The sequence below is a fragment of the Alligator sinensis genome, unplaced genomic scaffold (genome assembly GCF_000455745.1).
Source record: "Alligator sinensis unplaced genomic scaffold, ASM45574v1 scaffold1240_1, whole genome shotgun sequence".
Lineage (NCBI taxonomy): Eukaryota > Metazoa > Chordata > Crocodylia > Alligatoridae > Alligator > Alligator sinensis.
Window position 1 is genome coordinate 1,805,176 of NW_005842245.1, and position 11,800 is coordinate 1,816,975.

General features: G+C 40.6%; 1 protein-coding gene across 1 annotated transcript in view; it reads left to right on the forward strand.

Moving 5' to 3' along the window:
- Positions 1–11,800, forward strand: part of LOC102386520 (roundabout homolog 2) — a gene marked incomplete at its 3' end in the record, with an annotated part of 550,382 nt that overhangs the window by 528,331 nt on the left and 10,251 nt on the right. Inside the window, exons 11-13 of the mRNA XM_006027470.3 lie at positions 499–580; positions 1,184–1,349; positions 3,060–3,226. Coding sequence (XP_006027532.1) covers positions 499–580; positions 1,184–1,349; positions 3,060–3,226 — 415 coding nt within the window. The remainder of the gene's footprint in view (positions 1–498; positions 581–1,183; positions 1,350–3,059; positions 3,227–11,800) is intronic.

Sequence of the window (11,800 nt, forward strand, 5' to 3'; positions counted from 1 at the left end):
GCTGGGATTGGAAACTAAGAGTCTAGGCAGTCACAGGATTATGAATGACAGACTTAATACCTGCTAGGGCACCAGTTTCACCAAAAAAAAAATTGTCATGTTTACAATTAAATTGATATGTTATTTCTTGAATTCACCTAGTTTAGTTCTGTCTTAAAATTTGTCTTTTTTAGATGTAAATAACCATTCTGTAATGCCCCTACCCAATGCTAGTTCCATTAGCAATATGAGAATTACAATAACTTGTCTGTGGTGAGAGAAAATACAGAGCACAACTATTAGAACCAAGTAATCTTATTATAGTTCTTTAAAAGTAAGCCACCATTAAATGATTTTTTGAGAAATGTCTGATGTCTTTTAGTCTGCTGTAAAATGTAGGCTAAATCTCTCTTATTTTACACCAAGAAATATTTAGGGGAAAAGTAGTTAAGGAGATGGTTGTGTCAGTTAATGTTAGCAGGTCGTCAAAAATGTCATTAACCATTTTTATATGCCTAGCTATCTGATACTGGTACTTATACCTGTGTGGCCACAAGTTCCAGTGGGGAGACATCTTGGAGTGCTGTGTTAGAGGTGACAGGTAAGTCACATATTGAGCTTGTTTGGCACTTGGCACAATATGAAAGTGCTCACTGTCTTACAGCATTGTGAGTCAACAAGAAAAATCACTGTGTTAAAAGGTTCTAAGATTGAGACTTCTAGGCTGCATCCAGATGAGCATGGCCATTTGGTTACCCAGGGACAAATAGCAGCAGTGCACCTTGCACCACCACTACTTCTTCCTGGGGAACTCCTGTGCCATGCACATTTTAGTGTGCGGCAGGTTACCCCAGGTCGGGTAGGAGAGGCAGGGGCCAGCACTGTGCTGGCCAGAGCATGGGTCCAGGTGGCCCAGCTTCACTTTTGAGTGGTGCTATCTCTTAACATACTATCTCTTAATATACTTTTCATCCTATCACTTTCTTTGGCATCACAGCAACCAAAAATGCATGCCTCAAATGGTAGCACTAAATTCACGTATATTAACTCAAGATATATGTTGAGTCACTGCAATATGGATTGGTACCGTTGTGTTGACTAAATTGAATATACTTTTGTTGTATCTTTATTCTCTCTTTTATTTTAACAAAAATTACACAATCAAGGGGGGAAGAATTCAATATTTTATATTTCTCCCTTTCAGAGTCTGGAGGAGCAACAGTCAGTAAAAATTATGATATAAATGACCTTCCTGGACCACCATCCAAACCTCAGGTCACAGATGTTACCAAGAACAGTGTCACTTTGTCCTGGCAGCCAGGCACCCCTGGAAGCCTAGCAGCTAGTGCATATATCATTGAGGCTTTTAGGTATGTGAATTATTCCACTTCTAATCTCTTTCTTTTCTAACTTTGTTTAAACCCTAGTGTCTCCTGATATGGAAATACATTTATGGACATCTGCAAATTCAGTGAACTCATTAAAGACTTTATCTTTGATGGCAAGAAATACATTTTTAATCTTCATGATTTTTTTTTTTCTTATTAGCCACCCATTTCCAAGTAAAAAGGTTAGACAAGTGCTTGACTATTTCTTTAGGTCAGTAGTAGGTTAGCTGGGCTATGTGTTCACTCATCCTTTTTTCTTAATCCTGATCATTACTAAGCATTTCCAGGGAGAATGGTGATATTCAAGTTAGATAATGTAATAGGAAATTGTTTAATTGGGGTTGTGCAAACCAGAAAAAAATAATTAAGATTCCCTAAGCCTTGCACATTTAATGTAAGCCTTGGTCTTCAAAAAGCAGAAACTGAACAGAATACAAATATTTTAATTTCCTGTATATTAATGCTATGGAAAATGAAATATAGCATTCAGAAAGCAGACATCGGATCACTGAGAGATCAGTCCATGTTCTGTAGTTCCTAGGATTGCAATGCTCATCCTCATGGAGAAGTAAGCCGGATTCAGAAGGTTATTTAAGCGTAAGCCCAATTTTATCCATGTATCAATGGGCTGCTTATTTGCTTAAAGTTACGCACATGCTTGAGCAATTTTTTAATCAAAGTACATCATTTTCTTCAAAGTAATGAATATGTAAGGTGACCTAATTTTCTTTTTAATTAGTACATTTTAGAATTTAGAAGTAAATCAAAATGTAGAAAAGCTAAGAAAGTCCAAATGCTGACTACTCTTCCTGTATATATGCATAGGAGTCATTTCTAAACCTAAATGAAAAATAATTCTATAACTTCCAATGTGCTTATTTTCTAACATTCTGATTGTTTATACAAAATAATTTAAACAAAATAGTGGCTACCTTTCCATCATTTTTCCATTTGGTTTGATTAAAGACTTTGTAATGAATAATAGAAGATGGACAGCTATGGATTCAAATTCTCTCTTTAACCTTAGTAAAGGTTCCCATTTGACCTTGGATAAACTACGGTGACATCCCATCAATGACTCTAACAAAAGCTGTATATTTATATTAAGAGCTATTTTAGCAATCATACGAGGTATCTACAGCTGCAAAGAGTTGTATTCTCTGTATAGAGCAGTCAGATCAAAAGCTTAACTACAGGAAAAACATTCATACATTTTTCTTCTTTTACAGATGTATTTTAGAAAGGCTCTTTCGTAATTTTGAATATGGATTTTCTTTCAGGAGGACAATTTATTGGTATAATTTACTCTGTAGTATAGAAAATTATTCTTTTAACAGGTTTATTCTTTTCAGAGGTTTATGTTCAAGAGGTTCCCATTTATCATTCAAATTTACCTTTTTCTTTTTCCCACGTCTGTTCCTTTTGCAGGTATTTATTTAGTGCAATATAATGTATTAGCAATGGCTTTCACTTCTGCTGGTTTGAAATATTTTTGATGGCACTATTGTTTTGCTTTATACTGTGACCTACATATCCTGATGAACTAATTGAAAACAGCAGAATTGTTTCTTTCACTGAGTTTAATAATTTTTCGAGTAGATATCCTTACCATGAGATTAATACCCAAATCAATTTTATAATGCTCTTTCCTTTTGCTTTAATCTGTAGTCTATAACTGTGTTTTTATTGCAGCCAATCTGTGAGCAATAGCTGGCAAACAGTGGCTAATCATGTAAAGACAACACTCTACACTGTCAGAGGACTCCGGCCCAATACGATTTATTTGTTTATGGTGAGAGCTATCAACCCTCAAGGTCTGAGCGATCCCAGCCCTATGTCAGATCCTGTCCGCACACAAGGTAATGACAGCTGCTAATGATGGCATGTTCCTCACTTGTTTCTTGGAATTCTGCTGTGTTCACTTTATAACAAAAAAAATAAGGAAAAACGCTGAAAAACAGTTCCGTTTGCGTGGTTTGTTTTGCTGGCTTTGCACCATTCTGGCCCAAGCACAACTAGCAGAGGAGAAAGGGACTCTCTTGATTAAGGTACCAGCTCAAGCCTTTGAGATACCAAAGTTCAGTTCCTTGTTACACCACGGGCCCTTTAGATGACTAGACACAAGTCAGGGCCAGATTCTTAATAGTGGCTTGGTGTCTCATCACTATTAAAATTAGCCACCTAAGCTCTTTTGAAAGGCCTACAAATACCTATCTCCATCCCTAGGACTCTAAATACCTTTAAAATCTGACCTTTAGGACTTATCTGTGCACTCTCCATGCCACACCAAGAAAAGGTGTAGTGTAACTGCCTTATGGTGACCCTGAATTCAAACTTTAGTATCATCTTAGGCTGTTGGACTTTAGGCTGTCCCCTCAGTGCATGCTCAGGAATACTATAAGCACATATACCACTTCATGTCAAGGGTTTGGCATGCGTAGAAACAGAACACATGGCCAAGGTGTAGATGACAGTGTAGATGAGCCCCTAATTTCTCTGTGCTTCCATATGTAAAAGGAGAATAATAGTGCTTCTGGCCTTCAAGTACATTTGTAACAATAAGTGCATTAAAGATCACTAAACACATGGGTACCATATATGTACAAACCCATGTTTACAACTATTTTCATGAAAAGGGTGGCACAAATTTGTTAGAGTATTAAAGTGCCTTAATATTTGAATAGGTATACATCTTAATGTTTATAGATGCTGAGAATTATATAATAAGAGGGAAAAAAGGATGTGTATTTATTAATTGATAGATTTATATGCTCTGTACATTCATCCACTGGTGCTAAACTAAAATGGGTGGCAGAAAGGAGCCCTCATTTTTGGGATAGCTAATGCAATCAAATAAGGTCCACTTATTTATTATTTTCAGTTATCTAGAGCTATGAGTTTGAAATGATATCATAGCTAAATGTTTGTGCTTTTGTATCCTGCTTGCTCCCCTTGTAGACATGTCTAATGATGAGTAAACCCCTCTGCAAAGCATAGAGGTGGCATGGCTCTGTTACCACATTGTCCAGGTTTTGCACGCCAAAGTATGAATCTCCACTTAACGCAGTGGAGCACAGTAATGAACTGGGATTGTAATAAGACTTGTTCCATAGCAGAGAAAATCCAAAATAATAGTTTTCTTCACAGTTCATCTAGGGCCCTATCTTCCTTTCTCTGGTATGTATGCACAATGGGCAAGGAGTTTGTAGGTAGCCTCTATCCCGGCATATCCTGTGTAATGGCCACTTAAGGTAGTAGTCGCTGTCCCGAAAAAGCAGGGCTAGGTGGAAACAGAACAGAGGCTTGACTCTTAAAGCACTGTCACAAATTCTTCTTTCCAGCCCCTTTTGCAAAATGGAGATCAGTGGCAGAGCTGAATGCCTCCCATTACACCAGCCCGTGTTCTGGAGTTAGTACTGTGATTTAGATCTGAACAAGAATGTTCTTTTTCTGCATCTGGAGGCCAGGGTGCTGCTGTTGCTTCTTCTTCCTTTTTTTTTTTTTGTCTGGCATACTGATCAGAGATGTAATTTTAATAGAAATAGGTTTTTTTTCCCCTTTAGCTCAAACATGTGTTATAGTTTCTATTTCCACAAGCTGTTCACCAGCCACACACATTGCAACATGTAGAATATTTATAGCCCCTTTGGTACTCTACAGTTTAATAGAATTAAATCATAAAATCAGTTTCGAATTAGCATAATGTTTTGATTTCATTTTTAATATTGCTTGAATTAAACTCAGGGTCCTGCTACACATTCAAATTAAAGCTGGACAGAAACCAGCTATAGAGTTGTTGCACATTTTAAGCACTAATTTTATATCTGGTTGGCTCTTTTTATCACTGGATATTTATTTTTATCATGTGATGATGACTTTGCATGTGTAGCTGGTCTTACTTTGCATGCGTGGTCTTCACAATTAATCAATTCATTGCATAATATATGTAACATGTAGAGGGGCCTCAGACTCGCAAATGAAGCAGGCATGTAATAAAATTCTTATTCAGACTAACCACTGCAAAGAAAAGAAGCAACTAAAGCAGTGATATCCAATATAATTTGCAGCACTTATGCAGGATACCCTTTATAGTTTAACAATTGGCTTCATGATATTAAATAAAAATATGGTAAATAACCATCAGCAGAACATTGATGGCTTGCAAATCATTACAACAAGCAAGAATTCCTTAAGCCATTAAGGACAGTACACTTCATTATCAGGATTATTAACAGAGCAAACTGTATGTTCATAAACACAGTTAAAGAAACATTGTTTAAATAATGTACTGAAATATAAATGTTTACCAGTTTCTAAGATTAAGTACATTATAATATCTAAATACATGGTTCTTGCTAGCATGTTGACCACTCAAAAATGTAGATACTGATTAAAATGGAACCATTTTAATCATGATGTTGTGATTGTCCTTCTGTCAGAGCAGATCTGGTTTAAAGTGCACACTCTTTTTCAGGCCACCCAGCTCTGGTGTCACGTTATTCAGGGTGGCTTGGATATTGTGTGATCTGTATCTGGGATTACCATGGTCTGACTGAACTTATCTAGGGCCAGCATCACATTTTTTAATGACTCCATCACATTTTTTTACATTAAAACACGACATCGGCCATATAGGAGTCCAATATATATAATGTGCGTGAGTACACGTGTGTGCATACTAAGTTTCAGTTTCAGTGGCTCTCCTGTTTCCTATGCCATCTTTCCGTAGCACAAAATCCCTCTTGCAAATTCCTTAAAATTCCCAAATGTCTCTTTAGCTACAAAGCAGCTAAGGAGTGTGGAAAGACAGCCTGTACTAGTTATGAGGTCTCCTCCTGTGAGTAAGTTCCACTAAACTAAACGTTGTGTGCTCATATGATGTGAGCTGTGAATGCCTCTTAAGGTTTTCACAACAATAAATCTCTAGTAGATCTTGGTTGCATGGCATGGGCGAGTTCAGAGATCTTGAGTCAAAGTGTTCAAAGTTAAGATCACTCTATAAACTTCCATTTAAAAGTTGGGCGGCTACCCCTTAAAAGGAAAAGCAATGGGAAGTTTAAAAAGGCTCCCAAGAAGGTGGTGAAGGGAAGAGATGCAAGAATATGTACTCTGCTATGAACAAATAACTGTGAATTGCTTAGCTGAGTCCCCCATCCTGAGGTGAGGAAGTCCAGGCCGTTTGGTTGAGAGGGATGTGTGGAGTGTAGCTTCTTTACATTTGAATAGTTCTGTTATGTTTTGACAATAAAACCCAATTGGTGAGGCTATAGAAATGACTCAAGAGTGGCTACCACTCCTGTTCCGTGCTGGAGAAACTGAAGCTTGGATTTCAGTGTGTTAAGGAAGCATTAGGATTGCACTGCTAAGCACCTTAGAGTCTGAAAATGACCAAGATCAGATTGCCCACATAATCTTACTCTCCTCCTTTGAGCCTTTAAGATACAGGTTATATGGCATTACAGATAAAACTGAAGAATGTCATATAATGTTTTCCTAAAGACTGAAGGAATTCAGCACCTTATATATTTTTTTATAAATTTTCTGTTCCGTGTATATCAGACAGCATGTTAAGTAAGATTATGTGAAAAGTCCCTCCACACACATAGTTTCAGAAGAACTGTAATAATATGCAATGGTGTGGTTTGGTTTTCAAAAAACTGTGGTTGTATGAGTTTGGAATGTCTGCTTTATGCCATACTTGTGAGCTGAGCAGAAGTATATTCAGCATAGCTCGCATATTTTACACAAATAAAATATATTAAAATATTCTAGACAGTATTATTTATTGATACTGTTTCTTATTATCTTCCCTCTGTAAAGCCAGATATTCTTAGTGCCATAAGCACCACAGGATAATGACCAGTGGCTAAGGAAAATTATAACTAATGTAATTTTAGAAACTTCTTTAAAGCAACCTAAAATATGTTTTCTGTGGCTCACAATGATGGGACTTTAAGAGTCAGTGTCTTGGGATCTCCCTGGGCTAGATGCAACAGTTTTCCAACTGAGAAACTCCTTTTCCCAGTAAAATAAAACTCTCATCTCTAACCTTGAAGGGTTGTACCTTAAAACAACTCATGAGAGCCATGGGACTCTTCAGCCTAGAAAAGTGCAGGCTCAGGGGTGATCTGGTGGCCACCTATACGTTTATCATGGGTGCTCACCAGGATCTGGGGGAATGTATGTTCAGCAGAGTACCCCAAGGGATGACAAGGTCGAACAGTCACAAATTCCTCCATGACCATTTCAGGCTGGACATACAGAAGAACTTCTTCTTTACTGTCCGAACCCCCAAGGTTTGGAATAGACTGCCGCTGGAGGTGGTTCAAGCACCTACTTTGAATGCCTTCAAGGTACATTTGAATGTTTATCTTGGTGGGATCCTATGATCCCTGCTGACTTCCTGCCCGTGGGGCAGGGGCCTGGACTTGATGATCCTCCGGGGTCCCTTCCAGCCCTAATGTCTATGAATCTATGAAATTTAACTACTGACTCAGAATTTACTGATGTCTGTTCTACATTACATCTCAGATAAATGTAACTTTTTGGGAAAGGAAGTACATATATTAGGAGGACATATTTCTTCTCTTTCAGATTGCTTTTGAAACAAATAGCAGCTCTCTGAGGCTGCTAACAGTCTGTAGCCTTTAGGAGAAGTAGGCAGAATGTACGCTGGGCAGCTAAAATTGTATGCACAATGCAGTTAATCATAGGGGCTCATCCCCACGTTCAGAGGCATGTATTTCCAGGGCCAGAGAAAGCAGTGGCATACATTTGTGCTGTTGCTTTGTACCCCAGGGCACACCCCTGCATGTGCACTCCAGCACACCAAATTGGTCCAGATAGGGTAGGGGAGGCTGGGGCCAGTACCTGTGCTGGCCTCAGTAGCATTACTTGTGATTCTGGGGGCTCCTGGAGTAGCAGCAATGCTGACCTGGCTGCATGGAGCCTGGCCAGCAGCCAGAGTGTGGCTCGACGTCCAGGCTCCATTTTTGATGGCGCACGCCGCTGCTGCATGTCACCCTGCTTTTTGTGGTGTTTTGTTGGGGTTTTTTTAATACCAAGGCATTGTGCTATCAAATTTTGGCACCATGCTGCAAATTGGCAGTGCAGCACACAGTTTCACAGTCACCATGTGCAGTTTGCAGTGCCCCAAACAGGTTTGAGGTGCCACAGACCACATGTACGTGCTCATCTGGATGTGCCCAGGGAGTTTATCTGCATTAAATTCACATAAACATGTATATGTTTATATACATATACATGCATGTGTGTGTATACAACGATAAACACAATACCTCAGGTACAATGTTTAATCTATAGGTCATTTTAATAGGGATCTTTTATTGTTTAGTTTATGGGATCTCTCCATTTAAAATAAATATGAGTATATTCTGTATGCTATAAACATACCTAATCCACATGTAATGTGTATATTTTTCCCCAAAGGTTATATAATCATAACACATTGTTAGTTCTATAGTACACATAGATAATATCATCTAAGATTTAATCATGGGTACCTATGGGAATTATTTTATATTAAGTCTAAAAGTGGTTTGTGCAAAGCAGTATAAATTACCATTCAATAAACAGGTGTGAGTTGCTCTCTTACAGCTTTATCTTGTTATTTCTCTTCTGTCTTTCTCTCAGTCCCTTTCAATAGGCATAATTTGCTAGGTACACTACTTTTGTACTGTTGCTAACTTCTCTGTATTTGGATTATACTCCCTTTGGGAAGCCCACACAGCCATCCCATGCATTTCAAAGTCAGTAGAGAGCCTGTGTGAATATTGCTGCTTTGGTGAATCAAAGCCCATAATATTGCTTGAAATCTGAAGCTAAAATCTGGATTATCCAAACCAGATAGTTGTCAAAATCCTGAGGACTGAAGCTTTTGAGGCAAGCTTTGAACTTTTTTTTTCTTTAAGAGCATTATCATCTGTGTGCATAATACTTGTTTCCTATTTAGAGAACAAAGGGGTGCATACTATCCTTCCATAGATAAACCCATCAGAAGGTAAACTGGGTCCCATTGTTTGAGTCTTTTCTTCATAAAGAGAGCACTTTGAGCCAGCCCAAGGGATGGGGGCATGGATGGGTGTGGTGTGTAAAATAAGTAGATTTCAATGGATTGTCTGGGAAATGCGAGCAGAAGTCACGTGTGCTCAGGAACAGTTATGTGCTTTGTAGCAGGCTCCAGGACCTCTTCCTGATATGTGACAATGGCTTTTATGAAGTCACAAAATCTGAACCTCATGTCTGGGCCCCAGATCCTTCCCTTCAAGAGGTATTACTGATGGTTTCCATTAGCAATGAATGCAAAGTTTCTAGTTTGCAGGTGGAACTTTTGCCACATTTATTGGTCCCCCTCTAACTCTTGGTCTGGAATGGGACCTCCAGATCACTAGAGCCCTAGTGCCAAAGGTCCCAGGGAAGGCTCCTCAGTTCTTCCCCAGGACAGATTAGAACTGTTTGCTGTGGGGGTAAGGCTACTCCTTCCACAGGCTCAGAAGAGGGAGGTGTGCTATGTAATGGAGGAGAGCATATCCTCAAAGAGTTGGGGATGTGAAATTTCAAAAACATTCAGCTGCACTAATGTTTCTCCCAGTGCTGCATATTACAGGAGAATTTTATATCCTGCTTGATATGAAGACAGACAGCTATCTTTCTCTGCACATCCATTCCTTAATAGACTACACTGTTCGGTCAGAGACTTCTTTCCCTATCATCAGAGATCTATGCAGGGGGGATGCAGCAAAGACTAGGTGAGCTGGGTGGAAATGTGAGTAGGATGGGACATGAGTGGGAAGACCTGAGACAAAGCCAGAGGAATTCACTTGTGCTCTGCCGACCTTCTCCAACAAAAGTAATAGAGCTTCAGTCTGCATAGCCCTGCTGAGGGCTGTTGTGGTCAGGGAGCCAGGCCAAAAGCAATGTAAATGAATGGAGTCTCCACACACCGATTGCCTTGGCCTTCCACTGAGCCCCTAGAATCCATCAGGCTTAATATAAAAAGGGGAACTTCCCCCCCTACTTTGAAGGAATGGTTTGGCAGAATCTTCAAAAAAAATTCTTGGGAAACTTTTCTTCCTTGGCTCTTTATAAGTTAGGAAAGAATTTGGCCTTGTAATTTTATTTCATTTTCATATTAGCGCTCCAAGGAAATGTTTCATATTGCATGTAGAACAGGGCTATCCAACTGGTGGCCCAAAGGCTGAATCCAGAAGAGTTACCATGTGGGAGGGACTGGAGTGCCCGAGCTGCACAAGCAGGAAAAGCAAAGAAGGGAACCAGGCTCCCTCCACTGCATGCTGGTGGATGGTGCATGCTCCCAGGAGAGGGAAGGGGTATTGTATCCACCACAGTGGCTAGGGTTGGATGGAGCCAAGCTGATGTGCTGTGGGGAGTGGAGGGGAGTGAACTGCTTAATTAGTGAGCATGTCTTGCAGGGACAGAGCTGGGCTGCCAAGCTTCCCCCCTTTTCCCAGCTGTGGACATTGCGTGTGCAGCACCCTACCCTTGGCTATGTGGGTTGTGTGATGGGATCCAGGACCCACCTGCCTGTACTGTGGGGGTGTGGGTGTGCTTCCTGCATGGCATGCACAGCTGGGAGGGTGAGGATCCAAGCTGCCCACACTCTGGATGCAGTGTGCAATGGTTGGGTGCCTCATGGTGAGGCACCCAACCTGGTGAGGGGGCTGCGGGTGCTTGACCCCCTGGGCGACAGTGACCACTGCCTGCTGGAATTCACCATTCAGCGCAAGGTGGCAAAGGCAAGCAGTCAGGCTGTGGCCCTAGATTTTAGGAGGGCGAACTTCAATGAGCTAAGGAGGATAGTTGGAGAAGCGCTGAAGTCTCAGAGGGGAGGAAAGCCGGGTATTCAAGGGGAGTGGTCGCTCCTTAAGGAGACGATCCTCCAAGCCCAAAAGAAGGTAGTCCCGATGAGGATCAAAGGGGGCAGGAGAGCATACAAGCCTCCATGACTCACCAAAAACATCCGGGAATGTCTCCTTGCTAAAAAGGAGGCTTACTCCCAATGGAAAGGAGGGGTCATCACCAAGGAGGACTATTCGGCAATTGCTCTGGGGTGTAGGGGGGTAGTTAGGAAGGCCAAGGCAGAGATGGAACTGGGACTAGCTTCCCGGATTAAGGACAACAAGAAGTCCTTTTTTAAATACATAGGGAGTAAAAAGAAGGCCCCGGGTAATGTGGGGCCCTTGCAGGACGCGACGGGGAATCTGGTTGTCACACCAGATGACAAAGCCAACATATTTAATGATTTCTTTGCCTCTGTCTTCCTCAGTAAGGACCAGAACTGCCACCTCCCTGCTAGGACCCCATCGGGCCCCGAGGGAGGCACACCTGAGCCCAAGTGAAGTGAGAATCTAGTTAGGGAGCTGCTGGAGGGGCTGGACATTTTTAAGTCAGCC